This window comes from Lissotriton helveticus, chromosome 3_1 (assembly GCF_964261635.1).
Source record: "Lissotriton helveticus chromosome 3_1, aLisHel1.1, whole genome shotgun sequence".
Classification (NCBI taxonomy): domain Eukaryota; kingdom Metazoa; phylum Chordata; class Amphibia; order Caudata; family Salamandridae; genus Lissotriton; species Lissotriton helveticus.
Genome location: NC_136061.1, coordinates 416831245 through 416851776, shown reverse-complemented (window position 1 = coordinate 416851776; position 20532 = coordinate 416831245). Strand labels below are relative to the sequence as shown.

Genomic DNA, 20532 nt, shown 5'->3' with positions numbered 1-20532 from the left:
TCGAAGGGGAGGGAGAAGCCCCTTCGTACTATCTGCAAAACACAACTGTCCGACGTGATGTTGAGAGAGTGGGGGAGTTGATGGTGGATCCTGCTGCCCACTGGCGAATGGTGGCCCTGAAATGTCAGACTAAGTGGGCTTGGAGGCTGCTGCAGAGGGGGCGCTGGTGGACTGGCCGGCCCGCCGGCCCACGACAGTGGGTCCCACGTCCCCGGCAGCACAGATGTTGGACAGCTTGCGCAGGTCTGTGGCTCTGGACAGAACGCGGCGGGGCACCCCTTCCGAAGCCAGGGAAGGGGCAAAAAGCAGACTGCACAGGGCGAGAGGTGAAGCGAGGCCCTAGGACAAGGTCGTAGCCCTTGAGTCCTTAAACGGCTCAAGTGCTTTGTCTGCTTCGACGCCAAACAAGCGACGGCCATCAAAGGGCATGTCCAAAAGCGTAGCTTGGACATCACTCGAAAAGCCAGTGGAACTCAGTCAGGCATAGCGTCCAAGGACTACGGACGTTGAAATCATCCTGCACAGCGGAGTCCAGCCCACAACGTGTGGCGAAGTTCGCTGCGTCTCTCCCTTTGGCAACTGCACGCGAGAGCACGGCACGGGCCTCCTCCAAGAACTGTGGCAGCACCCGCACGACTGTGTCCACACCGAATGGGAGTAATGGCCCAAAAAACTCGCTATTCACCAACCGCAGTCCTAAACTGGAGGATGAAAACATTTTCTTCCCATGGAGGTCCAGCTTCGTGGATTCCTATCAGGTGGTGCGGTAGGGAATGCACCTTTGGAAGTTGAGTCTTGGACCACCAATCTCTCAGGGGTGGGGGTTGGGAGAGGAAAATGGGGTCACCCGGTGTCGGGCGGTGGCTTCGGGCAATCATCCTATCCACAAGAGCCCCTGTGTTGGGCTTGACCAAGTGCACAAAAGGATGTCCATGAGGGCCTCATTGAACGGCAGCAGGGGCTCTGACGAGGCCGCTGCCGGCTGAAGCACCTTTGTCAGAAGGTTAGTCCTGACCACCACAGTAGGATTCTCAAGGTTTAAGGCCTGAGCCATCCTACGCAACACCACTGCATATAATGCACCCTCCTTCGTAGCCACGGTAGGGAGGGCTAGCATGCCAAGGTCTGGGGAGGTGTCCAGACCACTGGCCTCACCAAACTCCCCACTCCAGTCCAGTTATTCTAACTGGTCTGCCAGAGGGCCCACAGGCCCCTCCCAGTCCTCCTCACCCTCTCTGGTAGCCACTCAGGGCGATGGAGAACACCAGGGGAGAACAGTGGTACAAAAGTACTGGTCGGTGCCAGTCCAGATGTCAGCGGACGCCGAACCGACTCCATGTCCACATCGAGGGGAGGCTGGGGTCGACGCCGGCTGGGGACACAACCAGCGTCGGAGGTGTCGCCACTGGATTCTGCACTGGAGGTGTCACAAGGTCGACCGGCGTTGATCCAGATCCACGCCTGAATTCCTGGGGGCCTTGCGGCGCAGGAGCCAAAGCAACTGGCATCGAAGACCTAGAGCCCCCAGCAGAGACCACGGGGCTCGAAGGCGCGCCGGCGGAGTCACCTGCCCAAAGATCGAGTGGAGGGCTTCGTACAAACTACCCCGGATCCCGGGAAGGGTGGGAGGCTCGGTGTTGACCCAACAGGCTCCAAGGGTGGAGACGGACGACTACCTTCCGCAACCTGGGTTGCGTCGGCCGACAGACGGGGAGAATGCGAAGAGCAATGATGCTTCCTCACCTTCTTTTTGTGCTTTGACTTACCTGAAGACTTCGACGATGAGTGGTAGTGATGGTTTCGCGACTGGTCCCACAACCTCCCTCTCGACCAGGTCCTCGAGCGGCGTGGAACAGACTGCTGGGCCTAGAGTAGCTTTCGGGACCACTCCCGCAAAAACTTCAGGTTCGTGGCCCAGCAGTCGGAGCTCCAAACACCATAGACAAGCGGTGTGGGTCAGTAACTGACATCAATTTGCGTCAGGAGTCACAAGCCTTGAAGCTGGTTCGAGGACGGGACGTGCACCAGGAGTCGAACGACTTAAAAAAAAATGTTGTGTTTGATCTCAGATCATTTTTGAAAAATTACATAGAGGCTAGACTATTCAAGTGTTCAATGAAGATTCTTAGAATGCAGAACCAAGATTACTAGTAACTTAACCTTACATGTAATATAGTACATTCAGGGGTTTAGCTACACTGCAGTATTACTGAAATGAACTTGAAAGGACATCTGAATTTCGGAATATCCGTCTGTCTCACCATCCATATTCAAAGAGTGCAAGTAGGTTAGCCAGACTTTCAAATGAGTAAAGACTGCCACACTCTAGTTAGAAATGTATGTCACACGATGCTTAAGTCAATAAAAAACAATCTCTTGCCACAACTTTTTCTAAAGAATATTTCCAACCTCTTTAAGCTGGTCGTTACTACCCCAAGATGCTGAACGCTTGTGAGAACCTTTCTTCTTTTCATTGTATTCTTCTGCCCAAGCAGCCTCTGTCTGTAACAAACAAAAGGTTGCATTTTAAATCTCAAGCTGCACAGAAATGTAAGACAAAGAAATTCAAGGTTTAAACAATGATGAATTTACAAGGTGGCTGCCTGCTTTTCCCAAGCAAATGGAGTACTTAAAGATGCATTACTGAATTCTAGGAATTACAGAAACCAAAGTTCCAGTAGAATATAAAGAACCTGGAATATTTACTTGAAACATTCAATGGGGATAGTCACATCTATCTACTAAATAGGCAGAGGTTAAGTTTCAATCTAATGTTTTACAAACTGCAGCTAAAGCAGTAATCAATTAGTGATGAATAAATATTTACCCTATTCCGTTCTCAAAGCCAACTAAGTAATGCATTATGCAAACTTCAAAACCATTCAAGATTATCATGCCAGTAATGTAGGTCTTGAGGCCAAAATATTCAGTTCTGGACAATAGGAAAGATATAATCACTATGTCCTTAATCTGCCCCACATATTGGGGAAAGGTAGGAGGACAAAGGAGAAATGACATAGGTTCTCTCTCTTTCTAATCCCATTTTATTCTGGAAAATAAAAGTTGGTATTGAGCACAGAGTATTCTACTGCATAGTCTATCAATGTTTTCTTAATAACATTCTCTGCAAGAATCTTGGCGTATTAACTGCCATTAGATTACACCGGATAAACACATACAATTAGAAGTGGATTCATTTTCAGGCATGAATTAACAGAAACCAAACTTTAGTTGACGCACCTCAGCTGATAAACAGAGGCTACAACTCTTGTTCCTTCTAGCTAGACAAGTATCCTACACAACAGTTGTCAATTGCAATGGGGGACATACATCTTTTGAGTTAAATAAACAGAATGCCACTGGGTTCGGTCACAGTAAAAACAGTGATTAACAATACTCTAAAACTGCATGCAGCTAGTACTATGTAAGGAAATACTCTACAAACATGCACTGAAGCAAATTAAAAATCCCATTAAAAATACTTATCTTTTTTGTTCACAGTCCATAGAAAACACAAATAATGTCTATGCACAACTATTTTAATTCCACAAGCCTTTTAAACAATGTCTAAGTAAAAATAAAAAATTGCTTACCTGTGTAGAGTTGTCCCTCATGCAAGGAGCAGCCTGTCCATGATTATCACGAGGCCACTGCCCAGAGAGATAAGGTGCAGCAAGTGCGTCCAATGAGGATGTGCGACGAATAATACTGGATGGGCTTGTAGACGGACGAGATTTTTCAACTAGAAAGAAAAAAGAATGGTTTAATTTTTTGCCCCCAATTAAACATTCCTATTAGGTCTCAATGACATATCATTGGCTGAATATTTCTATTCTGTTTTTCAAGATTGCGAATTCAGGGGTATCCTGCACTTAGTTAGGGTAGCGTTATCTCCTTTGACATGTTAATTCACAAATTTACTCGCAAATGTTGTGCATTGTGTGTCATATATGGCACCTTGTGGTTAACTTGAAACATAACAAGTGCCAGTGACCAAAGTTCTGCTTAGAAGCCTGTGGACAGGCACTATCAAATATCACCAAGTCGAATAACAAGGCTGCGAAGTCTTGATGCTGGCTCATGCTTCGACTACCAGACACTCCCAGTCCCATTATCGCACTCTTGAATGTTCCTTTCTCCTTTTTTCACAGTTTTTCAGTTGTTCCCTACCTTCGTCTTTCTGTTTTGTGTATTTTTACCTCTCTTGCTTGCTGTAAATGTTTGATGCAGACAAATAAGTGATGTGCCGGTGGTCCTCACCACAAAATGAAGCACTGATGGCACCACCCACTATCATGTGCGCACCACCTCCAGTCCTTTATATAAAAAAAACACTTAAAAAATAAAATAACAGTTGTTTTTGGCAACATTGAGGGTAAAGAGTGGGGGTACTGACAGTAGTAAAGATCCTACACACCAAGGTAAGTGCATCCTATCCTGCCTAAATACCCTCACAGGTGATAAACTGCGCTATATAAATCTACAAACTTTGAAACAAACTACCTCTTATGTAGTAGCTTTTCCCCATTTTCAACTTTATGGTAGATTCCACCGCTATCAATAGAGTAAAGGAGGACAAATCAGCACTGGCAGATTAAGTCTCGTCACAATGTATGTGGCGAACTTGACAGGGAGCAGAAGTCTCAAGTGCAGAGGGTTGCCACACTGCTTATGAAGATGGCAACATTGCCACCCAGCATATACCAGACATGTACATGCAGTTAGAATCATTGGGGCGGAACACTCAATTAAGGTATCACTGTTAGCTACATATCCTATTTTGCGCAAACCCATATCAGGATATCGCCTCAAGGTTGTTTCTTGTTGTCTTCTTAAAATGTGTGCCATCCAGAGTATTATCCCGATATAAGACACTTATACTTTATTTGCGGAATACATGATGGACAACAAATAATGTGCACAATAATGCTTATTGTAATGCTATCAATACTCAAAGATGGTTTAAAATAAAATGGTTAAAGGTGGAGCCTCCTCAGGTCTCCCAAGCACAAGATGCACAGCCATCAAATGTAAGTTAACACAATGATTCAGATTTATTCCAATTTAAACAGTTTCTTCCTTTTAAAATCCATGAATAATCATTTTTAACCCATATGTTTCCATGTGCTGGTTACTGCTAGTTTTGACATGATTTTTGGTATCTTAGTTACTCCTGATGGAGGGCAGATGTCAGAAATGCATTGGGCTTCTAGTATCCACATTGATTTATGAGGAAAGATGAACAGCTATGTGCTGCAGAGAAGAGCCTGGATGGGCAGATCTCTGAACTTGGGGGTGTAAAACATGAAATCATATGGATTAAAAAGGATGATGCATAGATTAAAAAGGCAGAAACTGTTTAAACTGGACTGGCTGTGCATCTTGGGGCCCAGACGAGGCTCCAACTTTAACCAAATTAACAAGCGCACAAAGTGCACAACAGGGTCGCACGCCAGAATGGCAATGGCCTTTGAGCATTATGTAACTTGGAAGAATGTTGAAAATTGGTGTGCGTTCTATTATTCATGAGGATTTAAAAAAAGCCACAACACTACCAGGCAAGAATTAACTTTTTATCATGCAAACTCTATATTACTTAGCCAAAAGAAAAGGACAGTGAGGGGTATTTTTGTATGACTAGTTCTTGGAACACTGCCCCGGTACGGTCTGCCTGTTACGGGCAGCAAGTATAGTGCATTGTGCCACAGCCTTAAGGCGTGTTGAATTTAGTGTTAATGTTGAAAGTGGGCTGTCCAAGAGAGACTTGGAGGGAGAGACAGGGAAAGGGAGAAAACTAGGGCAAAAAAGGTAGATGTGAGAGATCTTGAGTCACAACCAAGATTTTCATTTTCAACACCCATTTCAGTGACTTAGGTTGGAGCCCAGGCACTGGAGAGAAGGAAAATGCTACTGACCACAGTATGCATCTGTTCTTTAAGGGAGAGGTGTGGCGCCGCGGCCAGGGCGACTGACGCTGGAATCTGGGGATCAGGGTTCGATCCCCGGCTCCGGCGGCAGGTTAGCCCAGCACCATGTGACTCTGGGCAATAGCTCGCTTAATCTTCCCGACGGCCCCCCAGCGCCTAGAGACCCTTACGGGTGACTGTGCGCTTTACAAATGTGGACTTTGGACTTTCTTTGCATGTAGAGCTGTAGATTCACATGCTGTGCATAGCTCGCCATCTAGTGTTGGGTCGGGATGTTTGCACTTTGTTTTTGTTCGAAGAAGTCTTTCCAGTCACGAGGTAGGCGACTCTTTTCGGTGATAGTGCGCATGGTATCGGCTCCATTGTTAGATTGTTTGGTAGCAGAGGGTGATGATGGAGTTGGTAAGAGTAGTAAAGAGAGATGTCCATGTAGATTGTATCTAAGTAAGATAGTACTGCAACAGGTAAAGGTACCCGGGGAGGTGGGTGGGCGCATGTGAATCTACAGCTCTACATGCCAAGAACAGATGCATACTGTGTCAAGTTGCATTTTCCGTTAGAGGCATGTGAACTGTAGATCACATACTGTGCATAGCCTATATAGCAGTAACTCCCAAAGCGGTGGCTAACCTGTAGCTGTTGCAGCTGTCTGAAATAGTGTACGTAAAACTGCTTGGCCCTCACTAGCTTGCTGTATAGCTAACACATCTACACAATAGTGTTTTGAGAATGTGTGTGGTGTAGACCATGTTGCAGCTTTGCAGAGGTCATCTACTGGTAGGTTCCCTAAAAATGCCATAGAGGACCCTAGTTTGTGAGCGCAGTGCGCTCTAGGAGGAATTGTCAATGTGCGTTTTGCTTTAATGTAACACGTTTGTATGCACTTGACTATCCACCGTGCAATAACGGATTTAGATATAGGATTGCCTTTATGTGGTGGAGCAAAAGCAACAAAGAGTTGCTTGGTCTTGTGGAAAGGTTTTGTCCTTTCAATATAGTATAGTAATGCTCTTGATATCTAGGGTGTGAAGAGCGCGTTCTGCCACGGAATCTGGTTGAGGGAAGAACAGAGGCAACTCAACAGATTGGTTGATATGAAAGGCAGAAATTACTCTAGGTAGGAATTTGGGGTTAGTCCTAAGAACCACTTTGTTTGGATGTATTTGTAAAAAATGGTTCTTTTATGGTTAATGCCTGAAGCTCACCCACTCAGATGTGATGGCTTTGAGGAAAGCTACCTTCCAAGTGAAACAATTGTAGTTCACATCTGTGCAATGGCTCAAAAGGTGGACCCATGAGTCTGGTAAGAACGATGCTGAGGTTCTGGAGCAGGTGGCAATGAATTTGCCATCATCTATATTTGGCACATATACATAAATTAAACACAGGTCATGGCCATCCAGTGTCCCTGGCAGTACAACATATCAGCCATTGGTGTCCACCTGCACATATGACTTCTGGAAGGGCACTCCCGGGGGAACCCATATCATGGTCCCGCGCACATACCCAGAGTAGGAGGTGGAGTAAATTTGACCACGCCACCTTTTCTTCAAGAACTTAATGGAGACTCCCCAAACATGTTTCACTTGGAGAAAGGCCACCTTCACCCCATATGTCCTGAGGTATGCGTATAACCGGTTCCTCTTTACAGGCATGTTTAGTTCCCTCACATTCTAAATGAGGAATTTGTAATTAGTCCCTATGTCGACCATAATGCATTGCAGGCATGTAAGTGTCCGGCTATAGTCTATATGTGTGCATGTCATGCCAGTCTATCGTGGTGGTCTCCCCCCCCCCACCATTACACCAACAACAAGATGAAATGTAACTAAGTCCCATCAATGTCTTCCCCGGTCCCTCCTATAGGAAGAACTAATAGAACTCCCGACACAACCAGAAGCCAGCATGGTCCCGAATCCCCCCCCCCCACCACCCCCACCCCCAACCTCAACTCAACCCCAAGAGCAATCTTAGGTGTAGATACTGTCCGGGATGTTCACATCTCTAAGAATCACCAGCCAAAGGGTGGCACTAATACGGCTCAGTGGAGTTGGAAACCCCAGATGCTACCACACGTGGAATACATTTAAATATATGTAAGGAATGTGTCACCGTGGGTCACTAGATGCCGAGACAATGGAAATGAAAGATGAAAAACAAAGTTGATGCTCTACGAGCCTCAGCGTCATCAATACCACCTCCACCCCCCTCCCCCATAATCCCTGAACATAGATCACAGACAGCTTGGGTAGGACATTGTTATCTGACATTAGTCATCGGGTCATTGTGATGGAATGGGTGAATATGATGTCAATAAATACCATGATATGTGCAGGCCCGACAACTGCAATACGAATAAAGGCAATATGAATGTATCCCATAAACTCCGCCCCCAGGACTATGCCAATACCAGTCAATATAATATCAATGTACGTCATAACCTGTACCCACACAATGGCACAGATACCAGCACTAATAAGACCAATGTATGTCATAATCCATACAGAAATGACGATATTGAGGCTATTAAAAACAATGTGGATGTACATTATGACTTAAGCAATCTTAACTGTGTCAATGTATGCTATGACAACTGTATGCACAATGTTAAAGATGTCGACAGAAATTATACCAGTGACTGTCATATTATGTTTAGGAGTTCCAATGAACTAGTAGGATTGCTATCAGATTCACCCAAGGCAACCTGCTCATCAACTCTGAGTCAAAGATACATGGTTAGAATAGTCCACTCCGGGGTCCAGCGCTCATGTGCCACGCACAATGTGTCAAGACAGTCAGCCACCTCCTGTGGCGACTCAAAGAACTGGATCCCACCATCATGTTGCACCTGAAGCTAGATTACACTACAATGTTGTCACATCCGGCGAGCGCAGGCGCGGTAAGGTCGCATGGCACCCACTGGCAAAGCTAAAGAGCTTCTGCTGGGGAACAGTTTCCAACGACTTAGATACAGGGATGAATATTCAAAAAGCTAAGAAATCTGCAGGAAGTTATATACATCAGAAGCAGGTTTACAAAAGTACCAATAGGAAAATGGGGGAGAATGGATGTCCTTTTTTGCCTTCAAGAACTCATGAGCTGCCTCTAGATTGAGAAATACAAACTTTGTATCACTACCTTAAATACTCTTAAGTTTTATAAAGGATAAAAAACACAGAGTTACAGATCTCAAACATGCTTCAAATTAACAAGTACATCAAACAAGAACAATCTGAAAGTCAACTTATCACCACTGAAAAATTCCATAAGAAACGGAAATATGGAAATCTAGCACACCATTTAGAAAATTCTCCACATCATCCCATAAAATTCAACTGATTTATCCAGCATGTTCTCTTCCTCCTTAGGTTTACAACTTTTATCAATAATGCTCAGGAAACAAGCAGTTTAACACAACTTCAAATCACTGTAGATCATGGTAAGCAGCTCTGTGGAATGAAGAAATTCCAATCATTATCTCATCACAGACCAAAATGTGCGTATTCTAGACTTTAGTCTCCCAGACCTCCAGCACATAGAGTATGGGAGGAAGGTGGAAACTGGAGCAGCATGGAGGTGGAACTGAACTCTACATTAATCAGTAAAAATTTGTCAGAAATACGCGTCTTCATTCCTGAAAATGAGGAAGAACACAGTGCAACTGCAAATTCCAGTCATAGCTGAAAGCCCCCATTGTGCCAGCTCTTATTTAGCAAGACCAGAGGGTATCAGAGCACGTTACAGATAAATGTATGCACACGGTCGAGTCGGAATGGTATAGGTTACAAAGTACAGATTCTTTGAGGTACAGGTTCCAGTAGTAAGTGATTTACACACAAACATAGATAAGGTTGGGTTAGTATATATAGTAAATTGCAGTGAAGTATAGATGAGTGACAGGGCACAGTAGTATGAAGCGAGGGTGATAGATACAGTCGGAAGTATGCCGAGAAGAGACAAGAATCAAACATGGGTGCTGAAGTCCAGATGGTTGAAGTGTCTGTTGAGGAGAAGATCCTTACATTATCTTTTTCAAGCTCATTTATGAGGGGGTTTGTCCTGATGTGAAATGGGAGGGAATTCCAGATTTTGATTTAGAAAAGTATATTTTTCCAGATTTTGAGAGGGCATTGCCGAAAAGGAGCACAAGAGGACTTTGTGTTTTCTTGGCGGGATGTGAAGCACCGTTGGTGAACCTTAACATTCTTATCTGTCTGGCCTGCCTTCACCAATTTGGAAGCAACATTGGTAGGTGTGCAGGACTTTTACAGTTAGACAGGTCATTTTGAAGCAGCAACAGGTGTTGATTAGGAGCCATTTGAGAATTTTCAGGGAGGGAGAGATGTGGTCATGTCTTTTTGCTCCAGTGACCATCCTTGCTGCTACATTTAGTGTGGTTTTGTGGTGTCAATGAGGGTGACATTCTCGTAGTCCAGTCTGGACAGTACCATCCCTTGGGTAGCAATTTTTAGATTGTTCGGGGAGGTGTGGGGGGGCTTGTCCTTGTGCAGGAATTTTAGATTATAAAATGCACTCATGGATAGTTATGTGTAGGCTCATGTTCAGGCTTGGGTCAAGGGAGATCCGTAAAGATTTGACAGATTTACATAATGTTGCTATGAAGTTCAGAGCATCATTGGTGTATAGCCATTCTTGAACCTCAGAGGTTTGCCCATTATTGGCTAAGAGTAGGATTTAAGTCTTATCTTGGGGGAGTGTTAAGTGGTTGTGAGGGGTTCCATGTATATATTGAAAAGTATAGGAGAGCGAACTGAGCCTGGGGGGACACTTTTGGTTATGTTGAATGCACCAGAAAATTACTCAGTAATTTTTATCAGTTGGGAGCGATTGTGAAGGTAGGAGGAGAACTACTTCAGGACCAGGCCTTTTTGGAGGGATTTAATAAGCAAATTATGATCGACCATGTCAAAGACTGCTGATTGATCTAGTAGCATGAGTAGGCAGTATCTGAGTCCAGTGCCTTGTGTATGTCACCAGTTATATTAAGTAGAGCTTTTTCCGTGCTACATCCTTTTAAAAAAAACTCTAGTGAATCGAGAAAACTGTTGGAGTCAATATGTTGGCTGAGTTGGGAAAGAATACATTTCTCAAGTATTTTGGCCAAGAAGGAAAGGTTGGTTGAGGTTGTCTGGGTCAGCATCAGGTTTCTTAAGGGAGTGATCTGTCCTGGTATGAGGCAGTCGTGCATCGACCCATTGCTGATGGAACAGTTTATTATCTTAGTCCAGAGTGGTTTTAGGGCGTGGTTGAGGCTCTTAGCTAGAGAGGCCGGGAGAAAGTCTGCTAGGTGAGAAGAGGGTTTGGAATTTGAGATCATCTTTGAGATGTCTCCCTCTGAGAGCAAGTTAAAGGTCTTCCAGCTTGTGTGAGTTAAGGGGGATTCTGGGTTGGTATAACCTCCATCCGGATCCTGGTGGGGGAAGCCCTTGGAGACTTTAGCCAGGTTGTAGGTACACTAGTTTCCTCAATGATGAGGGGGGTTGGTGGTGGTCAGAGTATGTTGATAGGGATAGTTCTTTCTTCGTGATTTTGTTTTTGAGGAATTTCACAAAGTTGTCACCGTGCTCTTTGGAGGCATGTAGGTTTTGTTTTGGTCGATTTGGTGTGTGTTTAACGATGTTGAATAGTTCTTTTGGGAGGTTATTTGCTTTATCTAGTGTTTTGCGAAAGAATGCATCTTTTCCTTTAACTATGTGGGTTTTATATTTTCTGTGTTCCACTCTGAGTTTATGAAGGTGTGATGAGGAGGGTTTTGTTCTCCAGTTTTTCTGCAACTCTCAGTTGTCTTCTTTCTGCATTGAGGTATTATCTCTAGCTTATTTTGAATTTCCAGGGAGCTAGTTGCTCAAGGATAGAGGACATTGTAGTGTTATAGTGGTGTTGTATGGCGTTTTAGGATCCAAGAGAAATTTACTGGTTCATGCCTTTATATAGGTACAATTTACATTGCCCTTATATAGGCATAGAAACCAAACCCATATTTAGACATAGCCCATGCAGTCCAAATACAGGCATAGCTACTTCCACCCGTTACAAAAAGCCACAACAATTTCTTGGAAAAATCGGCTTAAGCAGTCAGAGACATCCCTTTGCTTGAATATTGATTTGTCCAAGAATTCATGGAGTTTTCAAAGAACTGCCATTCCCTTGGGGTTCTTTGATGACGTTATTATGCCTGACTTTACGTCAAATTAGGCAACTTCAAGGTATAAATATGCCTACACTTGCTCTAGCAAACACACGGTGGTTCGGAGCAGCTCGACTATCTACTTGCCCGACGCAGCTCACTACAGCAAATGCCGAAGGAAGCCGACCCTCCAGCTGACGCACTTATCGAGAAACTGTCTTTTCTCTCGCTGAGACTCCAGCTCCAGTGTTTCCAAGCTCCCCTCGCGGGGTGTTTTTAGAAAATCGAGCCCCGAGACAGAGATACCAGACCTCCTACATTCTAAACCAAGATACTGAGCTGATTAGACCATAAAGAGAAATCTTAGATAGATTCTTGGCAAATAAACTAAACCTATGCTACACCACACTAAGGGGGTCATTAGGATGACGGGCGGACTTTGTCCGCCTGCCATCCTGTCGGAATTCGGGACCGCCCACCATAAGGGCGGGGGTCCCGTGGGGGGTATTAGCATGTGCCCACCACAGTGACGGGCACATTCTGCATTTTTAGCATTGTGGCGGGAGGTGCTCTCTGCACCGCCCGCCACAATGCTAAAAATGTATTTAAGCATTTGCATTAACAAAGCGGCAGGCACCGCGCGGAGACTGCCGTTTTGTTAATGCAAATAAAGGGGGGTACCACAGGTACCCCTGTGTGCTCCCCCCACCTATACTTCACTCTGGGGGCCCGCAGGGGGCCCCCAGAGTGAAGACAGCATGCCTTTCCGTGGCGGCATCGCTGCCGTGGAAAGGCACCTAAACACAACCATCATAATATGGCTGGCGGTGTCTGATAGACACCGCCACCATATTATTCCTTTTCCGCCCCGGCCGCCTTAAACGAGTGTGGATGTCGGGCGGATTGCCCCCGCCAGGCTGGCGGTGGCAATCCGCCCGACATCATAATGGCCCCTAAGTTCTTCCCTCTTACAAAGACCTAGGTTAGGTACATCGGGGTAGGCGTATTTTAGAAGCACCAGTTGAGTACTTTTAGCCTTTATTATTTATATATGTATTTATCTATGGTTTAGAAACCATACAATGCTTTTTCAGTATTATTTTATAATACTCTTCTTGCTGTACGCATTATACTTTTCAGCCAGTATTACGATTGTAGCAGTTCATTTCTTTTGCATGAGAAAGAAGACTGTTCAATAAATCCTTTTATTGAAAACGCACGTCTCTCTATTTCTCTGCACCTCTGATGAAATGAAGCATGCACGATTTACTGAGGAAAATATCTATCTATTGTTTCCACGACACTGAAGATACGTTTATTCTTGGGGAAACAAAGTTGTCATGTATACGGTTGACAGAAACTAATCCCTTCTCGTGTATTCAAGAAAGTTTCTAGTGACCTCTGAGCTAGCTGGCACTCACAATTAAGTTTAATATATTCGATAGAGACCTAGTAGACATAAGTCCTATGGCAAAACAATAGGATATATTATTCCAATGCGCATAGCCTATTGGGAATATAGGAACTACACTACAGTTGGACATTATATTATCTGTGGAGATGTTACCAGTAAGGGGGAGGGGGAGGGGTGCGGGGGAACAGCGGACTCATCATTCTGTTCTCCAGATTGTCCAAGGGAATCTGGCTTATGTTCGGGTCTATTGTACAGTTTAGTTTTCTGAGTGCAAATAGGTGCCATGTCTGTTTGGTTAAGGTCGAATAGAATGGTATGGGGGTCTAACCAAATCAACTAGAAGAATGTTGTCAATACAAATCACATCGTTGTTGGCTATGATGGCATCCAGGCTTACCCCTCAGGTGTGAATTTGACCTTTGCAGTGTTGGATAATGTCTCGGATAAAAAAAGAGTTTGAACCGAGGGGATGACGTTGGGAAATCACTTGAGCGTCAATCCCAAACCCCTATGGCCAACCAGCATGGGACTGGCCCCGGCCCCAAAGCCGGAAATGAAAAACTTAGACATCTGGCTTGACCAAAATCTCTCCTTCAAAACCCAAGCCAGGAAGACTGTTGCATCACGTCACGGGCTGCTTAAAATGCTTCGTAAAGTACTCCCCTTACTTCCTTTCAGAGCAAAAAAGTTTTTAATACAGGCGTTGATCCTATCTAAGATAGATTTTAGCAATGCGCTCTGTCTGGGAGCCCCCACTGCAGTGGTCGCCAGACTCCAGATTGCCCAGAACATGGCAGCAAGATCTCTCGCTGGCACTAGCCACAGATGTTCTGCGAAACCCGCATTGTGCTCTATGCACTGACTTCTGGTGCAGGAGAGAATTAACTTCAAAGCTCTCTGTGTGGCCCATAAGTCTCTGGAAGGGAATGGACCTTCTATCATCAAAGCTCTAATCCGTCCATATAAAGCCTCCAGAAGTCTCAGCTCCGACACGCTTCATCTGACAAAAGTGCCCAGAATCAAAAGAGCCAGAAGCGGGGTAAGCTCTTTTCATACAATGCCGCCAAACTTTGGAATGCTCCCCCGCTTCACCTTCGCAGTGAACCCACCCATTCTATTTCCTGGAAGCACTTGAAGACCGGGCTTTTCCCTTAGTCTCTGGCTTGCTCCCTCTACTTTTTCCGCTCAGCGCTGGGATGCTCCCCAGTAGCCATGCGCTTAACGGGTCACTGTCGTGATTCCAAAGTAGATTAATATTGCCTAGGAATTAAATTAATGTAGTTGGAGAGTGTGCCGAGTGTTATTTCTGATAAGTGATCTACGAAATCAAGTGAGTTCCCTGGAGGGTGGTAGAGGACGTGGAATTTCCTTGTTTTGTTGTTCATCGTTGAGAGGTTTGTGCTATGTTCAAATGTGGATTAAGTATAGGTGCTAGTTTCTGTCATGTGGATATTGTTCTTGTGGATAATGGCAATGCCACCACCGAAGCGGTTCTCCCTGTTCTTCTTGATGATGGGGAAGCCGGGCAGAAATAGTAGGTCGAGGATAGGAGAGGAGGGGAGGAGTCATTTAGCCTGGTTTCTGTGATGAAGGCAATGTCAATGTCATGGTTCAAGATGGTTTCAGCTAAGTCAGTTGCATGTTTGGATGCCACGCTGCAGTTTAAGAGCATGCAGTTAAAGATGGTGTTGGCATTCAGGCAGGGTGGAGCCAAGGGGACTTTGATGAGGTGTGTTGGAGGTCTGACAGTTATTGGAGGGATGATGTTTCTCCCGATTCCTGTAATCACCTGTATCTTGGAGGAGGGGTGAGAGTTGAGGCATAGCTAAGGCTTTTGCTTCGTTCAGAGACATTCCAGGGGGTCGATCTTTTAGGCCTGTGCTCTAGGCAGTCGAGAGGGTAGTGCGCGAGGTGAGTGGATGAATTCTGCCTACCAGTCGTGTGGGATGTCTAGTGTAGGGGGTGATTCTGGGTCAGGTTGGGATACGATTTGAGGATCGATAAAATATTGTTAATGTCCATATGGGTTCGTTGTTCCTTTAGGAACGGCACGGGCATACGGTTTAGTGAGGGGAGCCGATGGCAGTTGAGGTGAGAATTGTTTTGTGTGAGGCATTTTAGATACAGGGAGGTTGTTTTTTTAGGACAGGTGTGGAGTTGTTGTGAGATTCGGAAGTGGGACCTGCTCGGTCTGAGTTCTGCAAGGGAAGTGCGGGGACAGAGGGGCGCTGGGAGTAAAGTAAAAGTAAAAGTAAAGTCCACATTTGTAAAGCGCACAATCACCCGTAAGGGTCTCTAGGCGCTGGGGGCCGTCGGGAAGATTAAGCGAGCTATTGCCCAGAGTCACGTGGTGCTGGGCTAACCTGCCGCTGGAGCCGGGGATCGAACAGTGGTCCCCAGATTCCAGCGTCAGTCGCCCTGGCCGCGGCGCCACACCTCTCCCACACTGGAGTGGGTCAAGGTGGATGAGGACGTTGGAGGGTTCTGAGTTACAGTTCTAGGTGTTGTTCGGAGATGGTCTGCTCTTCAAAGTTGGTTTGGCGGCGTACCGCCGAAGGGTCAGGGTAAGTGATATGATCGAGAGGGTTGGGAGAGGCAGGTCCATTAAGGGTGGAGGAGGGGGAAGATAGTTATGGAAGGAAGAGCTAGAGTAGGAATGAATGGTGGATCGCGAATGGTTCATATCCTGTGTTAAGTCCAGGAGGTTGGTCTTTAGGTGAACAGTGTGTTTTACTGTTGGGGGAAAAAGGAGTCAAAGTAACATAGGTTGAAGTCATTGTCTTGGATCAAGATTTTTCCATTCTATTAAATGGCTATGGAGGCTTTGGCCTTGAAGGTGGGAGAGTTGGCGATCTGCAGTTTTCGTCCGTATGGGTTGTTGGTGGAATTTGTAATGTTGAGGAGATTGGTTAGAGTTGTGCACCATTTCGCTGGCCAGGGAGAGTGGGAGATGAGATCGGTTTTCAATTACATTTTCTCCCTCCTCAACAACTTAACCAAACCTGTACTTGCTGTGGAGTCCACGGAAGCTTCCAACGATCACTGTGAGAAGCTGGCAAGGTACTTCATTAATAAAGTAGAAAAAATCTATTCCAACTGTGCCCCCAATACTACTGCTTCTTATCCAGCTGGACTGACCAGCACTATCCCGCCACGGCTACATTTTCTACGCCCCCTGTTCCTTTCAGAGGAAACTAACCTTTTGGAAGAAAGTTAAATTGGGCTCACCAGCCGATCCTTTCAGTCCAGAGCTGTTCCTCAAACTTCAGCACTGTCTCTCTACACTCAGTCTTGAAATGGTTAATATTTCAATGGCATCTGCTTCTGTATCAAGCTCTTGGAAGCATGCCAAAGTTATTCCTCTCCTGGAAAAACCTACATTGGACGCTTTGAAATCAGAAAATGTTGCCCTATTTCCCTTCTGCCGTTTCTCGCAAAGGTAACAGAGACTAATGTCAACATTATCTTAACCAGTTTTTTTTAGAAGAAAATCACATCTTGGATATCTCCCAGACTGGTTTCAGGTAACTGCACAGCACAAAGTCAGCCTTCCTCACAGTCACTGAGCAACTTTGCGGTGCTTTAGATGAAGGCAGTTCCTTTGTACTGATTCTACTGCTTTTGACACTGCATGCTACTATATTGTACTCCAGCGCATACGAGAGATCAGCATAGGTGGAACTTCTTTAATTTGGTTTGCATTTTTTCTCATTGATCATTCCTTCCAAGTTGTGTCCCCTCCTTATAGCTCCAAGTGGCACACTCTACATTATGGTGTCCCCCACGGTCCTTCCTATGCCCTTCTTTGTTTAATATCTATATCCAGCCATTTGCTCCGGTTGTGAAAGCTCTGGCGTTCACACTGGTGTCCTATGCTGACGACACCCAGCTTGTGTTTTTGTTTTCCAGCAAGGACACATCGGAGCTGGTTTATTTCTAAAAAGGTATGCTGGCAGTCGCAGATTGGATGGCTGTTTGCAACTGAACTTGAACAAGTCTGAAAACCAGCTTCTACATAAGGACGTTCACTGCTGGTGTGATTGCTGGTGGCCTTCTTCCCTTGGGCCTCCTCCCTGTCCCAAGTTGGTGGTTAATAACCTAGGTGTCTGGGTGGACAGTGCCTTAACTTTTGAAGCACAGGCGAAAGCAGTGTAGGCACCTGCATAGGGCTTCTACGTAGACTGAAACCTATTCTTGGTTTCCTTGACACCGCCCCTCCACCCCCCAATGTTATCGTGCAGGCAGTTATCCTGGATCAGCTGGATTATTGCAACATCCTATAGCTGGGAGCTAATAAGGCTGTGATTAGAAGATTCCAAATGGTTCAAAATGCCACAGCAAGGTTGCTGTTCAATCTTCCTAAGTACTGCCCGGCAGCTTCCCTTATTCGCAGATAGCATTGGATCCAGGTGGACAAGCGCGTTCAGGTTAAGGCTCTGCGCACAATCCACAAGATCTTTTTCTCCCAGGGGGCACTCATCTTGTTTAATTTGCTTACCTACCCTCACGGTCCCTGCACTCAGCCGATCTTAACCCGACTTGTGTGTCTGAAGATTAAGGGCCGGTGGCAGGCCCTTCCATGCTAAAGATCCTGCCCTTTGGAATACTCTGTCTGTACCTTTGAGGTGTATTCAGTGCCACTATTACTTCAGAAATCCCCGAAGACCTGGTTGTTTTCCATCTAAGCACTCTGTGGGGTAATTTTCCTTCAAGGGCCTTTTTGCTCAGTTGGTTCTTCTTCCAAGTCTATTGCTGGGACTACCCGTTGATGGGGCAGCCATGCGCTCTATAAATTCTATAACATAACATTATCCCCATAGAGATGTTGTAGTAGATATCAGCGTGTTGATTAGTTTGTGTTTAAGGTTTTTGGTGGTGTTGGCAGAAAGTTTAGGAGGTTAGGTTATGGAGAAGGAGTTTGGTCCATGGGTTTTCAGCTAGCTCGGCAGTGTGGAGGTGGGGGGTGTTATGGAAGCATGCATGCTTGTGGTTTCGTAGACAATAGTACAAAATAAATATTCAATTACTGATTGCAATGGGAAAGAAATATTCAGACTGAGGTAGTGATACTAAGAACGAGGAAACAATTAACTGAAACGTTCCTATTAGCGTTATGACAATAGTAGCTAAAAAGACAATGCAATGGTCTCGGCATTATTAAAGGTAGAGCTATTGGCATTGCTCATGACTTCTTTTTTTTTTTTAATCATAAATAAATGGCACTGTTATTTACATTGCCAATAGCTTAATCGTTAAATAAATGGCATTGTCATTTACAATGCCAATAGCTTAATCACTCACAAATGCATGACCTATTGCCTTTACACCACACAGAGCCACACACACACAGCCATCTACACACACAGAGCCACAGACACACACACACAGAGCCACAGACACACACACACAGAGCCACAGACACACACACACAGCCCCACAGACACACACACACAGCCACAGACACACACACACAGCCACAGACACACACACACAGCCACAGACACACACAGCCATCTACACACACACAGCCCCACACACACACAGAGCCACAGACACACACACACAGAGCCACAGACACACACACACAGAGCCACAGACACACACACACAGAGCCACAGACACACACACAGCCCCACAGACACACAGCCCCACAGACACACAGCCCCACAGACACACAGCCACACACACACAGCCCCACACACACAGCCACACACACACACACACACACACACACACACACACACACAGGCCCACACACACACACACACACACACACACACACACACACAGAGGCCCACACACACACACACACACACACACACACACACACACACACACACACAGAGGCCCACACACACACACACAGAGCCCCACACACACACAGAGCCCTATACACACACAGAGCCCCACACACACACAGAGCCCCACACACACACACAGAGCCCCACACACACACACAGAGCCCCACACACACACAGAGCCCCACACACACACACAGAGCCCCACACACACACACAGAGCCCCACACACACACACAGAGCCCCACACACACACACAGAGCCCCACACACACACACAGAGCCCCACACACACACACAGAGCCCCACACACACACAGAGCCCCACAAACACACAGAGCCCCACACACACACAGAGCCCCACACACACACACACACACGCACACACACAGAGCCCCACACACACACAGAGCCCCACACACACAGAGGCCCACACACACAGAGGCCCACACACACAGAGGCCCACACACACAGAGGCCCACACACACACACAGAGGCCCACACACACACACAGAGGCCCACACACACACACAGAGGCCCACACACACACACAGAGGCCCACACACACACACACACAGAGGCCCACACACACACACACAGAGGTACACACACACACACACACAGAGGCCCACGCACACACACAGAGGCACACACACACACACACACACACACAAAGGCACACACACACACACACACACAGAGGCCCACACACACACACACACAGAGGCCCACACACACACACAGAGGCCCACACACACACACACACAGAGGCCCACACACACACACACACACAGAGGCCCACACACACACACACACAGAGGCCCACACACACACACACACAGAGGCCCCACACACACACACAGAGGCCCCACACACACACACAGAGGCCCACACACACACACACAGGCCCCACACACACAGAGGCCCCACACACACAGAGGCCCCACACACACACAGAGCCCCACACACACACAGAGCCCCACACACACACAGAGCCCCACACACACACAGAGCCCCACACACACACAGAGCCCCACACACACACACAGAGCCCCACACACACACACAGAGCCCCACACACACACAGAGCCCCACACACACACAGAGCCCCACACACACACAGAGCCCCACACACACACAGAGCCCCACACACACACAGAGCCCCACACACACACACAGAGCCCCACACACACACACAGAGCCCCACACACACACACAGAGCCCCCCACACACACAGAGCCCCCCAC

The 20532-nt window shown here is 46.3% G+C and overlaps 1 protein-coding gene across 1 annotated transcript in view; it reads right to left on the bottom strand.

The window, feature by feature from the left end:
• FAM117B (family with sequence similarity 117 member B) overlaps positions 1–20532 on the bottom strand; it is a 270715-nt gene that overhangs the window by 182813 nt on the left and 67370 nt on the right. The window contains exons 2-3 of the mRNA XM_078680238.1: positions 3594–3742; positions 2410–2502 (exon numbers count right to left, since the gene is read on the bottom strand). Coding sequence (XP_078536364.1) covers positions 2410–2502; positions 3594–3742 — 242 coding nt within the window. The remainder of the gene's footprint in view (positions 1–2409; positions 2503–3593; positions 3743–20532) is intronic.